This window comes from Acanthaster planci, linkage group LG05 (genome assembly GCF_054643075.1).
Source record: "Acanthaster planci isolate LZ-2023a linkage group LG05, COTS_SCS, whole genome shotgun sequence".
Taxonomy (NCBI): domain Eukaryota; kingdom Metazoa; phylum Echinodermata; class Asteroidea; order Valvatida; family Acanthasteridae; genus Acanthaster; species Acanthaster planci.
In genome coordinates this window covers 10,950,734-10,970,318 of record NC_141781.1, presented here as the reverse complement: position 1 = coordinate 10,970,318, position 19,585 = coordinate 10,950,734, and the positions used below count along the sequence as shown (strand labels likewise).

The following is a 19,585-nucleotide window of genomic DNA, read 5'->3' as shown; positions in this document are numbered from 1 at the left end:
AAGTATTCATAACTTTCAACAATGCACGTGGAATCTTTTGTGGAATCATTTTTGTCTTTACACATTTAGTGTTCACTGTTCACACTCTCTCACATCTACCGTAAGTGTGTTCGACTACTGCATTAATTTTGGCTGGTCGTTCAGGACCCTTCCTTGAATGATATTCCCCATTTGGATATGCATGGACTGCAAGAGCATCTTTGCAAGGCTTTTCTTCTGTATTTTTCAATTCCCAGTTTTTATTAACAGAAGGTTTATGTGATTTGTATCATTTACATGTATAGACCTCTCACATTATTGAGGTACCATTACTGATGGTTAGACGTTGATGTTTGCATGTATCTGGCAGGTTTCATATTTGGAACTGGGATTTTAAACTGGACATTGTGTCTTCTTTCTTATCCCGCCTGAACTTCTGTTGGTAGTAAAAACTCTTGTCATTAGTTCCTAGACTTTAAATAATCAATAATCATGGCCATGTTCTGTTCATGTTTGTGCACATTTATGAACATACACCATAGAAAGTATTGGTACATGTATATATGATGGCGTATAACTGATGATAATTTGATGGTTTCATTTCCAATGCATTTGTAAATGAAATCAAAAACAAATCAATTGAATAAATGACTTGGTGAACTTTGTTTAAGACAAATGTTTAGAATGCTGTTTGTAACCTCCATTTGTAGATTAAATCAACAAAAATTATTCAAAAATCCAGTCAGTACAGTGTGTAGGTACCAGTACATACATTTTCCAATTACTATCTCAAATCTGAATAGCTTAAACAATAAATACATCTGTGTCAGACTCAAGCTGTAACAACCATGACATACGCACTCACAATAAGATCTGTTATTGATTGCCACCACTTGTTTTGTGCTCGTTCATTCGTGCATTGCATTTTGATATTGAAGGTCACAAGCAGGTCACTTCGAGATATAGAGCCCGGGATTGGGTTCTTTTCTGGTTGAGAATTTTGTCAATGCAACAATTTCACCATGTTTTAGGGGCGTGCTGATGACACATTTGCATATGTTAGACTCTAGACTTTTTTTTTTTTAATGTGGGCATTTGCCATTATCCATCACTGATTTAAAATATGGCATTTCCTACAACAGAACAAAATAACACTATTGAGTCAGAATGAAGTCCATACTTAGTCCTGTTCCTGAAGCAAATTTCTTTGGTGCTTCAAGGTATGGTAATTAGAGGCTTAATTAATGGGGTACTCCAGACCACAGCCGTGAACTCAGAGACATACACTGGTAACAGCCAAAAATGGATCCTCTGGAACAATTTGAACTTTATTTAAGTGATGTGGTTGAGAGGACAAGATCCAGTTTCATGGTACATGTACTAGTAAACAGGGCACAATAGTTATGCTTACTATTTACAATGTTCTTTATGAGCACTGTATAACTTGGTTCTCCATATCGTACACATACCTGAAAACTGGAAAAGGGATGTTCAGTTTCAATACACCGGTACAGTAAGCCACAACTGTATAACCCTAGGTCTCATCCATTTCAGACCAAATAAGTTTTGCCTGAGCCCAAAATCTCTGTCATAAAGGTTGAAAAACCTGGGCCTAGCTGCCAATTTCATACAGAGCTTCCACATACGGTATTTCAAGGAGACTGATAAGCAGTAAGCACATCAAAAGCAGGCTTAACACTGAATACAAGAAGTTGCCTGGATCAGTAATGTAACAACACAAATCTCCAAGCACCTGTAACTATTGGCACCTCCCTGTGATGAAATGGGGCTCAAACACCAGCATGATGTTCTGCTATCATAGTAGCCAAAAGTACATGTAGGCTGCCTGTGCTTGTCATTTTAATGCCTGTGTTTAACGGCAGTTGTGAGCAGCATAATAAAGACAGTATGTATATTCTGAACACATCCCGCTGAGGGTTTATTCCCCCTCATATAAATTGATTTGAGTTTTTAATTTGAATTAGTCATAAAATGGTAAAGGTCACCCTTGCATTGATCTTTTCCTAAGCAACATTGGAGGAACAAAATGCCTAGAAGGATATCCCACAGTGAGCTCCTGAGGAGGGTGATTCATTAAAAGGCTTAAATGTGTGTGATAAACTGTAGTGGAGAAGTCAAGGCTCCCTGTTAGAAGAGGATCCAGTGCTGGACATTGTCACCCCCTGCTGGATGGGATAAAGAAAAGCCTCGACATTCTGATGATAAAGTCAAAGGATTTGAGAATATTGTTTGCTGCAGGGAAGGACTAAAGTATTAAGGAATGATTATGGAGTGTGCGATGTGAGACCTCATCAAAATGGATTACTTACCAAGGTCTACATGAACTTGAATGTATGTGGAATAATTGTGATCGAAGCCATCAAATGATAAAGGAATAACTCTGGAAGTACATGTGTTGGAAAACATTGGACGTCATTCAGTGAATGCAAGTTTTCCAGTGCAAAACAAAATCACGTAGACCGTTTTTGGTCAGAGAATTTTCCTTTCGTGTTTTTTTTACATGTAGGTTTTAATTATTTTTAGATAACCTTCTTACACCGTCTGGTTTTCTTTTGTCTTCTGGCTTGTTTGTGTAAAAACAGTAAAGTAATTCATGCATTTGAAGTTTGATGTGCCGCATTTTAAAAACTGATTTTCTCCCAGCTTGCTTTCTCAGATTTTAAATCATGTTGGTGGGAGCTTTTGCTGAAAGGACAGGGTAGGATAGTTTCATAGAGGGTTGTGTCTGAGCTTCAAAATTGTATAGAGCTTTGTGCACCGCGTGAAGAGTTTCTGCCCATTGAAACACCTGGCAGTATTGACACACATCTTTGGGGGTACTTTCATGGTATTGTAATCACTTGAATTGATGATTCTCAAAATTGAAACCAGAAGTTCAGTGTTGAATGTGTACTGGTGCATACACGTACAGTGCATGTACTGGTACATGCAGGTTATTATAGAATTGTGAGGCTAATTTTTAGGTAAGGCTAAAGCTGTACAGTACATTCCATTTTTTGTATATCAGTTTTGTATGTATTAATTTTGTTTATTTACGTATACTTGTGTTTTTTTTTTGTTTTGTTCCCCTGGTTATATAGTCGTCCTTCCCTTATGTTATCTCATTTCCCTTCCTCTGAATCAATGTTGCCCCACTCAATTTCTCTTTCAGTGGTGGAATTTTCACATTCAATTTATTTAGCCGTGCTTCCTTGTTTATTTGACAAATTGTGAATGTTTTGGGAGGCGGGTGATGAATGGATGGTGGGGGCAGCACTGTTTATTGCAGTGTCTCCTGAAGCTAAGGCCAATCAGGGCATTTAATAGTCACACACAGGCCTATCCCCAACATCAATCACCTGAATTAAGAGGGACATTATTCAACGCTGCAATTATGAACCCCAAACAGTGGTATTAACTAGCCCAGTTTACGACTTTTAACAGGTCATTTTTTTTTTCACCCCCCTTTCTGGTGGGAGAGATTCCGGGTATTGGATTGCCCCCCTCAGGATGAATTAATGTTAACCAACGAGAGACCAATGTAAATCCGTAATCAACAGGAGTGCGCATTCAGTCAGGAGAAAGTAGGCAAATTTATGTGCGCAGCTTGTCACGACTTCTCCCATTTTGTGGGCACATGTATTCGTTTACGCTACAGCTCCGGTACCAGGAATTTGGCTCACAGCAACAATTAAGTGAATTGCTCCGCTGCCCAGGGGAAATTTATCTTATCGCATTCATGGTAATGTGTACATGTACAGCAGACATGATTTTTTCCCGCTCTTGTAAAAAGAGCATCCAGGTTTCAGTACAGTGGACAGAATCAATAGAAAAAACATATGAATACCGGTACATGCAATATGTGTAGATGGAAAAATATGACACACTCTTCGTCCCTGGATAGTGTACATGCAAAGCCGATGTCTGCTGTGCATTTCATTCCTTGTGTCCATATGCAAACCCTAATATTACCTCCTTTCATTGCCAGTTATATTGCAGAGGTCACCTGATCTTGACAGTATGTTAACATACGTGTACATGTACAACAGCTTTGTACGTGTACGTGTGTTGGTAGCCGCACTTGTACAGTGTAGGTTGAACACGGCTTTGTTCAGCAAGCACATCGGAATAAGAATGTGATTTTTGTGGTTTGTAACGGATTGTCCATCACAAATAAAATATACCTCAAGTCGGAACAACTTTTTCTCAACACGCACAATTCCTTTTTGTGGATTTTTTTTTCCAAATAACTGCAACTACATGTACATGTATCTTTCACCCTCTATAACTCTTTGCCCTTCAAATAATACATTCAAATACATGTACATAACAAAACTGAAAGTATTCCTACTAAATTCACAAGTTACATGTACTTACTTCACAAGCTGGTTCATATCTGTTATTTATTGGTTTTCCTACATGTACCTAGATATTTAACTACATTGTGTTGGTATTGTTTCTAAGTTTTTATTATCAGTTTCGTTTACTTTGTTGGACTGTTATATTTAATTGTTATTGTTTCTGATTTTTTTTTAAATCTGTGTCTTGTTTTGTCCCGTATCGTTGGTCACTCACCGCCAGCTCTGGCTTTTAAGATGATGTCTTCACATTGTGGAATTAAATGTTACTAAACTGAAATGAATTTGAAACCTTGCCGGCTGTGCTAGTTCCGGTAAGTTTAAAAATGAAGGTGGAGTTAACAAAAGTGAGCCACGGTATTGTGCACATGTGCGAAATGGGGGGGGGCTATACTGGTAGCTCCCAATCTCACTTTTGTTCATAGAGACACAGTGAACCACAGACTTTGTACTGCATATATGTAGTCCAGCTTTGTGTTCACAAAGCATTTTCAGCGAGACCATTTGCCTCACTGGCATCTGCCACTTGATTGCCTTGCCTGAACACTAAAACCACCTTACATTTAAACATTGGTATAGATCCTTCCTCCATGAGTTCAATGGTAATGTTGTGGAGCATCCTGCACATGGCAATGGACATTGGTGAAGAATTTAAGTTACAGTTGAAATACTTGTACCAGTAGTTTGGAGGGTATATGAAAGCCAGTATGTGAGATAGGCCTACATATACCATTTTACAGACCTGTGTACACACACAGACATGTACAGTACATGTTCATGAACATGGCAGAACAGGCATGAGTCCATGCATGTACATGTAGGTATCACCTCAAACAAAAGGGTACAATGTACATTGGGTATTCATGTAATTGGCCTCCAGCCTTTTGCTACCATTGACAGAAGGATTTCCTGGTCCACATCCAAGGCTTTTCTTCCTTGTTTTGTTCCACTGCCAGCCCACCTTGAGCAACTGTGGGTGAGCCGTCTCCCCCAGGGCTCCAGACAACCCAAACATGGCCAGACAAAGGAGTTTCCCTGATTGAGATATATTGTATTCATATCTGTGGTTGGGTTGCCCGCTTGCACTGCATGTTGGGGCTGTGGTTTTGTGAGTGTAAGTGGCTGGGCAGGTAAATATTCATTAGCCTGTGGTTTTGTCCAAAGAGCCACAGTGTGTTAAAGGGGAATGAAAAATGTCAGGCCAAAATTGGATGCATTATATAATAATCAAAGCATCATCGATCAGAGGTGCAGTGATGTCACCATATGATACCCCCATACATGTATACATCATGATAGTATTTAGATCCAAATACATGTATGGACAGTACTACTGTACGTGTATGTACAGTACATGTACATGCCATGCGCTAATCACCATGAAACACTTTACACATGACCGTACACATGAGCACATGTACTTTATGTTGTCTTTGTATTTATATTATCCATAGATTTGCAACATGATGTACACATGTACGTGTACATGTACATGTACAATGTACCTGTGTACATGTACATGTATGCACAGGAGATTTATCTTTCTGATGTTACACAACTCTGTGACTGCCTCATTTAGACTTTTGGTTACTTTCTGAGCATTCTTTTTGTCTACAGGATCAGACGCTCACATTCTAGCTGTTTCTTGAGAATTTGTAAGAAAAGGCTTTTAACTGAAGTTGCGGCTGAAATGGAAGGGGGGAGGACTCCTCACCACCAGGGTTAATTAGAAATTCAGTCAGGTGTTAACTGCTCCACCTTGCAGTTTGCACCACTTCTTGGAAACTCCTTGAGATTCCTACATGTACCTGAGAAGGGGATTTGTGCTAGTTTTGTACACAGAAGTTGATGTGTTTGATTGTCTCCAAGGGAGGCAAGGCAGTCTGGCAGTCTGGTCTCCATAATAGAAATCCCCCCATTCAGCTCCTGGATGGGTGCTTTCAGCGCTTGTATGGCCAGTGCTCTTATTATTGATCGGGGGTTCTTAATAAGTGGAATTAGGATTGTATTTCAAGAAGGTCTCCCCCCCATTGACAGGCAAAGATTGCTTGACAGTCTTTTATTGCGCCAATTAATTTGTTGCGCCAACTGCCTTGTATCTTTCACTTCAGTTATGAAAATGTTGAGAGTGCTCTTGATCATTTCCTTACTTGGAATAAATTGCTTACATTATATTGGGAGCAAGTTGAAAGCAAGTAATGATGTTGCAAAGGGGGGGGAACGGAAACCTAACATCCAGTTTTACGTGGGTGGGTAGAACGCTTCACACATGTACGGTACAGGTGCCTGCATGTAAAATCTGCCGTTAAGGAGCCCCTCAAGTGTCAAAAGTGGGTGCGTTATTAATCAGTACTTATAACTGACCAACAAATGCAAGTCGGCCCAATGTGGTCGTGCACCAGAATGAGTCCGTACTGGTATGGTCATACGAATGCAAAAATGTGTTTTGGAAAAGGAAATCTGACTGCACTGGTACCTACGAGTATCTTGTGTATGGGCACCTGTGCTTCTCTTTGTACTAAACTGTCCCATTGATTTTCTTGAGGTCACTCATATTAATGGGTCTTAATCCTAGTTCAGCTCTCGAATGAAGCAGTGTACATGTACATGGGCACGAGTACTTTAACATTAACTCAGTGTATGCACTATGCTGCGACAGGCGTGCTGAAGCACCGTACGGTATATGTTCATCACCACACAAGATTGCCACTTGAAAGACCACACCCACTTAAATGTTGGAAATTTCAATCCATTATGACATGTGCATGCACTGTTCCTACCAACATGTACATGTACCTGCAATTACATGACGAGTGTGCTTTATGGTTTTGTGATGAAAAAAAAGAATAGCCAGAAACGATGCATTAGGGTGACCTGTTTCCCCTCGGCCTGAAAGCCAACCAAACTAAATCTTTTTTAGAACAAAGTTAGAAAGCTACTTGTGCGAGGAGTTGGCACGACCGAATTACAAATGATGGCCACAGCATACTGAGATACTGTATATTGCCTCTTTAAAAAAATCAGCCCAAGGTAATGTATGATGCATCACATCACTGAGATGTGATGCATCCAAGAGTCATCATCATGGCAATAATGCCTAGACCCACAGGGACTGGCCGCAAATAGCGAAGATCTTTTTTTTTCTCTCTCTCTCCTTTCCTTTCCTTTTAACTCGGAGCTTGTTATTGTTGCTATCAGCAGAGGGCGGAATATCTGTTCATTCTGTTCAGAATTAAATTTTTGTAGTACAGTTAATTCAAATCACTAGTATCAATTAGGAAATAAAGATGTACATTGCACTTGGCTGGTCTTCATTTAAAAAGCACCACTAAGGAAAACATGTTTTCTCTGATTTTATTTATTCAAATGAATATGGAAGCATCCAAATCGAACGCAGTGTCATTTGTCTTCAGAGCTCAATTATAACGAGCTAGAAAGGGCTTTTTTCCTGTTCATGCTAAGATGCAAATTCTGAATGTACATGTAGATTGCATCATTCAGAGAAAATGGGGGGGTACCCTTGCCGTGTGTTCGTAGTGGATAAACCCTAGTGCATGCCAAACAATGGCTACATGCATTGTTTGGTGTGCACAAGCATTAAAGGGTTAAAGGTTCTCAGCTATTTAATGTAAAAAATCATAATGGTCATTACAAACATGGTTGAGATAAGAAAGAGGAGTCAAATTAGTGGTAATATTAGCCATTGAAAATACAGAATTTCTGATAGAGTGCCCTGCCCCCCCCCATCCCCTCACACTGAATGCGCTGATGTTGATATCATGACATCACGTAAAGAACAACCTTACCACGCGTCTCCATGCAACACCTACAACGTTCGCCTTTCTTCGTATCGTGTAGACTTCAGTCAGCAATGGCAGATTCTGAAGTTTTGGAGAGCGATTTTGAAGCCAATTTTTCAGAGGAAGAGTTTAACAGCTCTGCTTGGGACTGCTGTATTTTTCAGCCCAGGTGATTTCCAAACTCTTCGTGGAGCATTTTCTTGAAGTCATCGACTGTAAAATGGTCGCTGCAGATGACACTCGTCGAGGACGGCCCATCCCAGTTTGCCCTGGTCAAGTGCACTTTTGCTGTCCAGGTTTTCCGTAATGCCGGGTCTTTTGGGAACCTGTGCAGGCGTACACCGTCCTTTGGTGTATTGCTGCATCCTACAACGACACATCTAGTCAGCATTATCGCTTGCTGTGGCCAAATTTCAAGGCACGATACCTCGGCAATACTTCAGTCAGTCCACGCGTAACGCCAGGCCAGTGGCCCCTACCTTGAACATCGGGTTATTTACGTGATGTCATTGCATCACACGTTGCATTACATTACTCAGAGTTTTCAATGGGGAAAGTGGGGGACATGAAAAATACAAAAAAAATTGCCAAATCCGTCGAACCGATGGAAATGAACAAAAAATGGACACAGTTCTTGTTTTGTATTGAATACAGATTTATTAACCACAACAATGGTCTTGACTAGCAGAGAACTTTAAAGAACGTGATGTGCAAAGTGAAACGAACTCTTATACAACACTTTCGGTTTTCTCGAAAACTACAGCTTTCTGGGCGGAAATATTTGACAAACTGATTGAGGCTGTCATTTACTTTCTTTCAAGTAAGATATTTGAGAATTATACAGCAGTCCAATTTAGGGGATTTTACCAATGGTGTACCAGCCAAGAACATATTTATTCCTTTAGTACAAACTATACTCATTGTACATATGTGTGCATGTGTAAATGGTATTGAATCATCGAATGTGAATCACTGTGTATTTTGATCACTGTTAAATATTTCAGACTATGACAGAACTTGCTGTTTCCATGAGTCAAAATAAATAATGTTTCACCGTTCTCTTTTTGAAATGGGAGATCTGCATGCTGATGTGAAGAGAGTGATGACTACTAAGTTATACCACATGTAGTATGAATCACTAAACCAAAGCCCAATGTATAAATTCATCAGAGAGAACTTAATGCTGGGTTGAAGTTATTTCTGTATTTTGGAAATGAAGAGATACATGTAAATTTGATTAGGAATTGATGTTTCTGAACGAACCATGTTGACCCCCCCTTTCTCAGTTTTCTCCTTTTCGTTTTGTAACAGGAACCAATGAAATCAAGAGCACCTCAGCTCCATCTAGAGTACAGATTTTACAAGATGCTGGGCCAAGCAGGTTAGTGTGTTTTATGGAAATTTTGTTGATATTGCCTCCAAGAAAGCTCATCATTTTTCCTTTCCAAAGGCCTTCGAGGAAAATTCCACCGCCTCTGCATTTGGGAGACATGTCTGCCACAAGTTGAATAGACTGATTACCGTAATTTTGGAATGTAAGCCACCCAATGTATAAGCCACAGCACACAAAAATCTGCAAATTAAGATTTAAAGTCGGTGCATAAGCCATACCGCAGCACTGACGATCCGACCACGAAGGACACCACCGTACAGCATGTACAGTACGTCAATGTCTCCACTACAGGTGCAACCCTAATAAAAGATCTGCCACACAAAGGTACACCATTGAAGCAGTTGATTTATATTTAACGGTAGAAAGAAATCTTTAGGTTACAACAATAAAAAAAAATCGTAGTAAAATGATGCAATAAATGTCTGCAATAACTACATGTGGGCCGTGAGATCCAATGAAAAGTGGGAAAATAATCACCAAAAAATGTGTCACAGCAAAGCAAGTAAAGTTTAAGATCTCGTACATGTTCATGAATGTATTTCATGACTCCATGACTTTGGCAATTCTGTTGGTACATGTAACTTGAAATTCGGACAGCTTGAATTTTCATTTATTCTCTAAGGTTTTAGTTTTCAGATGTAAACAGCAACAAATGAAAACACGACTGCGTCACCTGCACGTGGTACGCGTAGCCCGGCCGTGGCTTTGGTGACCATGGTGTGACTGATTTTATCCTTCAAAGTTTGCTGTATAAGCTGCCCAGCGTATAAGCCGCAGAGACATTTTTCTGCATGAGAATTGACATATAAGCCGCGGCTTATATTCCAAAAATAATCACGCCCGCTAAGTCATGTGACCTACATGTACATTGTATTGTGGGTCTAAAATATCAACAAACATGACAACCTCCCATAGCAATGTGTGTTTTAAGTGTTGTTTACCAAAAATAAAGCCAATTTTCAGTATAGCACTCAGCACATCAGTAGTCTGAGTACTTTACTAGTACCAAACGTCAGCTTTGTTTCGGTAAATGACACTTATGACACACTTCGCTGTGGGGGGCACCCATGTTTGTTGATGTTTGATACCCGCTATAGGTCTCGTGACTTACTGAGTACAGCGGGTCTATTTCACTCTAACCAGCAAAGAAGAGACAGGCTGGTGGGAAGTTTTCAATCAGGTTTGTGCATGTGCTCGGTACACTCGCAAAGACTACATTCCAACAGACATTGGGCAAGCGCGGTTAGTTTGTCTTGCACTAGAAGCGCTTGGTGAGTTCCCACCAATTGATCATAGCACGGCTGCTACGCACATGTCACAAACACGCCCTCTCTTGTTTTACTCGGAGCGGATAAAGCAAGGATTCGGTAGGATTTGGAACATCTGATGTGGAAACTGAGGAAGAGGTTGATTTGGGTTCGTTTCTCACAAAAATGAAAGTTTGGGAAGGTGGGAAGTGGAACACTAACATGCTAGAGAAAGGGTACCGTTGTGACACAACCACATTTGTTCCCATTCTGTCTTACTGGTACATGTACTTGCAACCTCTCAACTTAGTGTAATCACTTTCACTGGCAGGCAGGTCATACCAGATCTACATGTATGTTACTTATACCGGTACATGTACAAATTTGATGTAGACATTAAATATTCACATGTACCCCATTTAAAAGTCTGCAGTTTGTCCCCTTGTGTCACATGTTGTACATATACATGTACATGTACCGGTATGTACATGTACATGTAAGCATTTTTGATTGACCTTACTTATAAATCAGCAATATTGAATTGAAAGCAAGTTTTTATTTTGTGAACCTAAGAATAAAATGAAAGCAAAAAATGAAGTTTATTACAGATTAATTCAGTTATGATAATGAATAATTTAAAATTTGAGATTTATCATATCTACAGTACTTGTTTTAAGTAACCCTTTTGCAAATGAAAGAGAGGCATGGAACTCAAAATAATCTGGCAAAGCCCATTTGACAGATTGCTTTGAATGAGATAGATTCAGGGAGCATGACGAAGACTGGCTTCCTTGTGATAAAAGGCTATTAACGCCCCCAAACTACACATCATTATCATTTGCAATCCACATTCAGTGTGATTGACTGTCTTCTGTTACCTGTGCCTGGCTCAATAGTTAAACACCACTCTGCCATGTGCCTGTGTGCCTTGCTGGTCGGTCGGTGCCTATGTCACTTTTGTCCTAGAGCACATATTTTATTTTGCTGGCTGCAGACATGCCAAGTGTCAGACAGCGCCCACAGTACACAAATCTCTCGGCGGAAGTTGTAAATAATACACAGCATCCCTGCCGATAATTCAGCACTTTGCCAGGATGGAATTTTGATTAATTTATTTCATCACCAGAGCTTTAAAGTCCTGACAAAGGGTTAGGGGGAACAGCCTTGCCTTATGCTTTCTCCTTGACGCGTTAAGTTTAGGATGTATTATGTCTACAAGATTATTTATTGCATATAAATTCTTGGGGGGGGCAAAAACTTGCAAAATTGCCTCTACCAAATTGAATTGAAGACTTTAAAAAGTGGTCATTGTGTATGTATGCGTAATTTGCATCTCAGCCATGCAAATTTATGTGCATACAGTATTGTTCGCGAACACACACATGTACATGTACCATACAATTTTGTTTAAAAAGGACATACACATATATTCCAAACATGACCAGTACCAAGGATTTTGTGGGTAAATGTACATGTACAGTGCATGTAAACTACATGTACTAGTGCATATCCATACATGCTTAACGTACATGTACACATGTACATGTACGCTACTTGTACATGTACGCGTACTGTACATCTTGCACCCGGTAAGTACATGTACATGTAATATACATTGTACATAGACTGCATACTCAGGTAAATCTGCATGCATGTACCGGTACTCTATAGTGAAACCAATGCCCATTCATAAGTTTATGTACATACGTATATGTACATGCAATTACTTACATGTAAATCATATATGGAGATCAGATGATCCTTTTGATGAGATTTTTCTGAGGAAGGCTCTAATGTTGTCAGTGGATTGCTTACCAGTATACTGGGAATTATCACAGCAGACAGAGATTGGGTTCTGCATAATGAAAAATGTTCTAATCAGACGATCATTTTCAGAAAGGCCTTTGACAAGTGCAATTTCAGGGCGTACATGTAAGTGCACTTTCTTAGAAAATGCTGTTTGGCTGGAAATTAATGAGATATTGAATGAGAAATGGAAGCACATAACCGGCATGGTTTTGCCGTGTTTCCAAAGGAGAAACCAGCAGTAGGCCTACATGTACATGTGCTTTATGCCCTTTGGAGATGTGTGGACTGCATGCAATTCCACAAGGGTTTTAGCTAGCGTTTGAAGACAGGGTAATCCATATTTTGCCTTTGGAAAAACAGGCCGTCCAAGGTGTGAAAGTTTTAGAATACATTGTACGCTTCTTTGTACGTGTGTGCATTTTGTGTCAGAAAGCAAGGTGTCCACTAGTCTAGGTTGGATGACGTTTACATTGCATTGCGAATAACGTCCAGGGGGGTATTTAAGATCTTCTACTATGCGAATTTTTTTTCAACAGTTTTTCTCACATTTTTACCTGATGAAGACAGCTCAAAATGTTGTTCCCAAGTGCCTTGTATCCTGAATTCCATACGTGCTGTGTTGAAATTACTAAATATGCCCGCGGACGAAAAGTATACGAAAGGTATTTTGCAGGAAATTCTGCGAAACTCCACGTTTTCCGCTGAAATTCGTTAACGACCTACGTTTGTGCGGTAGTATGCATTCGCGCGTGTGCGAAATGACCTCCAAGCTCGGCCAACATTCTGTCAATTATACATGTTGTCTACAGCTAGGTCTAGATCTTCGTTCCATTACAAATACGTGGAGATGCGCAGACAATAGACCTAGTCGTTTCTTTGGAAACCTGTTCGGACATGGCCTTATCTGCAACTTCTTCACGCCCACGGCTCTTCAGCGTATGCATAAGGGGCACTTGGTTACTTTGCATTTCGTGCATGTGCGAGTACGCGTGTCAGACAAATGTGTATGTAGATCTTTAACGAATGGCGATGGAAAGCGTGGAGTTTCGCAGAATTTCCTGCAAAATACGTTTTCCACGGGTGTATTTAGTAATTTCAACACAGCATTTATGGAATTCAGGATACAAGGCATTTGTGAACGACATTTTGAGCTGTCTTTGTCAGGTAAAAATGTGAGAAAAAACTGTTAAAAAAAATTTTGCATAGTAGGAGGACTTTCATACCCTGGACGTTAGTCACAATGCAATGTAGACGTCGTCCAACCTGGACTAGGTGTCCACAAAGGCCTGCAGGGTGACCAAACGACTCCCGGACCTTTCCGACTAAAATGTAACATTGAGGAAAATGGAAAATGCCACATGCGTTGAAACTGGCCCTTTGGGTAAAGATTTCTGTCTTTTTTTATTGGGCAACAAATGATGTGTACTAGTATTATGACAGTTAAATTATAAAATGAAAAATGAGTTACATGTACAGTATGTGTATGAAAGAATAAGAACTGACATTTTTTTTGACATTGTGTCCCTTAAACCTTGATTATCATGGGAATGAACTCCTCCAAAAGCTGTAAATGGAAAATGCTGATTTGTATTTGGTACCATTTTGTGTACTGTGTAAGTGTGCTCATTTTTTGAACAGGGATGTCAGATGTCAGCAAAAGCCTGATTTCTGGCCTTCTCGTGTAAAAAATTGGGCTAGATTTATGCATTAACCTGGTGTAGGCCCATGTTAGGCTTCTCTGGCCACATGTTGAAGCTCTGGATAAGAACGCGACTGGCATCCCTATTTTAAATAGAGTAAACTCTGGCTGAGTTGACATCGTACAACTCAGCAAATTGCTCAAGTTGGCAGTCTTACGAAAGTCCCGATTGTCTCTAATGTGTTTCCATAAGTTTTATTTTTAAGTCGTCATTTTGCCTACGTCAGCATGTTACTCCCAGTCCCATTTGGAAAAAAGCACAAGAAAATCCTTTGTTTAAGTCAGCGTTTATAATAATCCCTCATCGGCATCAACTTCTGCACTGTGGTTTGCAAGAAGTGTATAAGTGAAAGTCAGATGGCGATGTCCGTTTATTGGCACGGTTCGTGAACGCTGCATTGGTGTTTATGTAGCATTACAGTCAGGACACATTCCAGCACAGTGTTGCATGCTTTGCTACCACGGACTTATCCCAGACCTTTCTCTACATGCACGTGTACATTTAGAGGATATCACATACATGTGTACATGTTATGTAAAATGGTATTGATTTTTCTTGCCAATAATATGTTTGTATGATAGTAGGGTATGAGGAGTCAAAATTGATCATTTCTGCTTTCCCACGGTCCAAGCATGAGACAAGTTGCCTTGCGAGCGCAGTGTGGTAGAAATGCACAAGACTTGATTAAGCATGTGTGGCACGCGGGTTCCTACCGTAAAAAATAGCAAGAACAGCATGGAATGGCCGGGACCCAGTGACGACCGCGACAGCTCAAAGTACAACCTGAACTTTGACACATCAAAAACATGAAGTGATCAAATATTTCTGATCTGAAATACTTCAGTGAATGAGCTCATTCACAGAACCAACTTCCCCTCTATGGTTAGGTATTTTCAGCTTTCATGTATTTTGAAGGTTTTAGTATACGTATTTTCAGCGGTCCAGTGAAGCACAATTTTTTGTTGGGCTGTCACCGGGCGAATTCAGCGCTTACTGGTCCATGTACATGTAAATGCAGACGTGCTGTTCGCACTGATGGACCGCTGCGCTTCACAAAATCCAATCCCTGCATGTGTCAAAACTTTGGAGCATTGCAAACCATGTTGCATATTTCATTGTGTCTTCCTTCTTCCGTGCTCAGACTAGATATTTTGAGCATTGTAACCCAATTACGTTTGTGTACATTTTTGTACATATGCAAAGGTCATCATTTCATGAAGGTCGGCAAAATGACGACTTACAGTAGAAGTCAGCTTTCGCATAAGTCACAAATTTTGGGGTCCCCAGGGTGCCAACTTAGCCGGAGTTTATTGTATGATTGCTTTGATACGTATGTAAGAGGCTATAGTTTTTAAATAGTAGGATTTCACATAATTAAAATAATATGAAATTGTTACCTATTATAATCGTTAACCTGCCAATATTTACCCAGTACACAATTTTATTAATTTTTTTTTGCCCATGATGATTTTTGATTGCTCAACCTTGGTATTTATGCGCAAAGAGACCCTATTATTTCAGGATGGCTTCAAATCCAATTGTTATCAGAACCAGAGGAATACGGTTAAATGTACAGGTACAGGGTGAGTGTACACAGGCACATGTAAGAAAAATGACCCGACCTTTGCTCCCAAATGGGACTTTGTCATGGGCTGTTGTCACTGTGAAACTTTGACATTTAGTGATCACCTTCAGGAAGTGAGGCTTCCACTTCAAGCCCACATTATTTCCTCTTGCTGACACTGATCCTCAACAAATGCAGGGTCAAATTGGGGAGAAAAAACGAAAACAAAAAACAAAACACAGAAAAAGGACATGAAGTACAGTTTACATGTACTACACCGACATGTACCAAACTCTGCATATCTGTTCTGAAGAGTACATGTGCATTGTATTGTGTAAATCAGGGTTCTACATGTAGCCAGCTGTCAGTCAGTTTACAATTTTTGCCTGTAATCCTGAGCAGTTAGCAAGAAAAAATGAACTGCATAAAAACCTAAGTGGCTGCAAAAATGTGCATTCAGCTGAAACTGTGGCTGTTATTGAAAATTGGCCAGCTGGAATACTGTATACAGTAGTCAGATATAACAACTTTCCAGTTTCATGAGATTCACTTTTATATTCTGCCTTATAGGCCGCCCTTTCCTTGTTTCGAGATTACTTAATGTTAATTTTATTGTTTTGCCAAGTAGAAAAAATAGAATTCACTGTAGCGCTGGAGAGGAACGTGATTTGAGTTCCTGTGATCCTCAGGGTTGATTCTTGATCAGGCGTCTGGACTTCCCCCTCAAAAGAGAGAAGGAAAAAAAAACCTCTTACTAGGACTGGACAGTTTGCGTTTTGATGCCATTGTTGTCCTTTAGAAAAACCTCTCTGCGGGGTGATTTCTGCAGATTGGCAGCAATCAGCCTCCTGTCCCTGAAGAAGACTTACAATAAAAATGAAATTGCATGTACCATGCTTCACATCCCATGTCTCCATGACAGAAATTATACAGTCCTTGGTGCATTACAAACGAGTTGATATATATGTACATGTACACGGACCAACGTACATGGACACAGTACCCCCACCGTCCTTTCAAGAACAGTTTAAAGTAACCCTGTACGCGTTTCGTTTACACTGAGCTGTATGCATCTTCATTTTGTGTACCCCACCTCACTTTCACGTCACCTCTCAGTCTACCCTGAAAGGTGTATTCTGCAACTGTCACATGCCTGTCAAATTGTCACCTCCAGTGAGTGTTTGCCTCCCCAGCTGACATCTTTCGTGGTCGTGGCCCGTCATCATTTTTACTTCTTTTTTTTTCCGGGGGGGGGAGGGAGGGAGAAGAGGGGAAGGGGAGACACAAGAAGGCTCCTGGGAAGGGAGCAGAATACCTGCCTCAGAACGTGGCTCGTGCACCCGAATCAGCCTTGCCACATTAGGCACGAACCGTTCTGCCCTGCATTGTACGTCTATGATCTCCATGTACAATGTACATGCAAATATTTGGGGGGGGGAGGGGGAAGAGAATTCGACGTCTGACATGAGGAGATGTGGCAGGATTGCTCAGTAATCATTCATGATAGAGAGAGGCATACAGCTCCTCCCACGATGGTATCTTTAGATTATGTCTCTGCCATCACCTGTATTAGTCACACAGATACCACTGAGTGGAATTTATGTTTAATATCATTCAAGGGCCACCAGTATTGACAAAAGACCCAATTGATTACCATGTGTGATGTGGACTTTTAAGCAAGCTATTCCAGAGGGTAAAACTGTGGTGAGACACTGATGTTCTTATGATTTTTGGGATGGTTTACCTCGTCTGTCTGAACAAATGAACCGGTAGATGACAGTCTGCTCATTATAGCGGTAAGTCATCAGACCTCATGTGAGGCTAAAGACTAATAACTACAAGCCTGTACATGTACAAGTAGTTCACTCTTTGGCTAAAAAACCAAAACAAAAAACAAACCCCCCCAAAAAGGTAAAATTGACTCAAAACAAATTTATGTACAGTAGATACATGTATGTGTCAGTACCTAAGTAGTAAACAATGTCGGCTGTGATAACTTTTTTGCTTAACTTTTGATTTCAGATTAGAGTTGTTCACATAAAAATCTGCTAAGCAGGGGAAAAAACTAATTTGCCAGAAGGGTTTACCAGCCAGAATTTCATGCTATTTGTGTTGGTTGGGACTGGTTCCCATACTTAACACATAAGCTTTGCCCAGCAGCATGTCCTACTTGTCAGCTCCATGGGTCATGTGTGTGCCCCTACGGTAGTTACTAAAACTGAATTTGATATTGATGGCAATGCAGAATACATATATCGGTACATAAAGGTGAAATTGTACATATAAGTTCAAATCTGATATGAAGGGCTAAGTTTACATCCATCTTTCTCAGCATCAGTTTAGCTTACGCTTAAGCTGATCACGTTGATGTCATCAGGGTTATCGGACAAACAGCCATCCATAATTAAAAAGATCGCTTACACCAAGGGTGATCATCCCCCATAAACAAAACCAGCTCGATTGAGTTCTCTGAGAAACACCCCTGGTGTGAGAGAGGTGTCATCTGGCATCCCTGAAGCTATTTATTCAGACATGCTGTGCTTCCGAAAGAAACTGTAAAACTTACATGTAAATCAAAAACAAAATGAAAAAAACAAATGCCATCATAATTCACTGTTCTCAGCCACATCCTGTTTTCCCACAATTACTGTCGACAAGGCTGGGAATGGGGGTTAGTCCTAGGGGACCAAGAACATGTAGTTGCTCTCTACATCGCCAATATTTACAGTCAGTAGGGAACACGTTGCCCACGAACAAGCTTAGAGCTGAAAATTTAATTGACCAAGTATTGAAGAAACCGTAGAGAGATTTGACTACCCAGAATTTTTTCATCAATTGTTTGAATAATGGACACAAGTGGCTGCTTTTGACATTGGGGCTACAGGGGGAAGCATTTTGAGATTTACATGTACATGTACATCACAGAGTTTATTAATTAATTGGAGTGGTGTGCACCGGAAACAGCTAGTTTTTAGTCCTGAATGTACCAGTATACATGTATGCCTGGCTGGCAAGTGAGCGGTACATGTGTACACCATTTGTACATGGTACAAATGTACATGCAGGACATCTATGCGTATATCAATAGCAGAAATTTCTGAGTTACAAGTGCCATTGCTTGGCCCCAATTTTAATCAGGTAACTGCTCAGCTAAAGTATGGCTCAGTCACTGCATTATTCCAGTGAAATTAAAATGAAAAGAAATCAGAATCAGCTTACATGTACATGCCGTGTGAGACATTTCGGCTGCCCACCTGTCTTGCTACTGTAAATACTATAGGCCTAGAGCTATCATTAAAAAATGTGAGCGCTGACTCATGTACAAAGTGATGCCTGCTGAGTGCATCCATGTCTTCTCACAGACCTACGGGAAACCTCAAAACATTTTACAGCTTTTGTACGAATATTTGCATATCTGTGTCTGTATTCTAAAACTATGCGTCAACAAAGCCTAACGTGCAGTCAGGAGATGAGCATTTCATTTTTCTCTGCGCGGACAATGCAAATGCAGTCCAATTTGATTGGAACCCGATATGTGTTGCATTTAAAGTAATTTGTTATACTTTTTACCTGATGTTCTACAAGCACACGCATGGATTCAAAATGTCTGCGCCCAGGATGGCGTCAATTATTCCCCGCACAGAGACTGAGAAGTTAGTACTCTACCCGTATTAATTTACTATAGCCCTGTGGTTAATACATTCTACACAAAACAAGTTTTTTGATTATGGTGCT

General features: G+C 40.2%; 1 protein-coding gene across 6 annotated transcripts in view; it reads left to right on the top strand.

Annotated features, from left to right (window-relative positions):
* LOC110981061 (casein kinase I-like) overlaps positions 1–19,585 on the top strand; it is a 67,844-nt gene that overhangs the window by 11,581 nt on the left and 36,678 nt on the right. For all 6 annotated transcript variants that reach the window (XM_022238261.2, XM_022238251.2, XM_022238282.2 and 3 more), the window contains one exon: positions 9,449–9,518. In XM_022238261.2, coding sequence (XP_022093953.1) covers positions 9,449–9,518 — 70 coding nt within the window. The remainder of the gene's footprint in view (positions 1–9,448; positions 9,519–19,585) is intronic.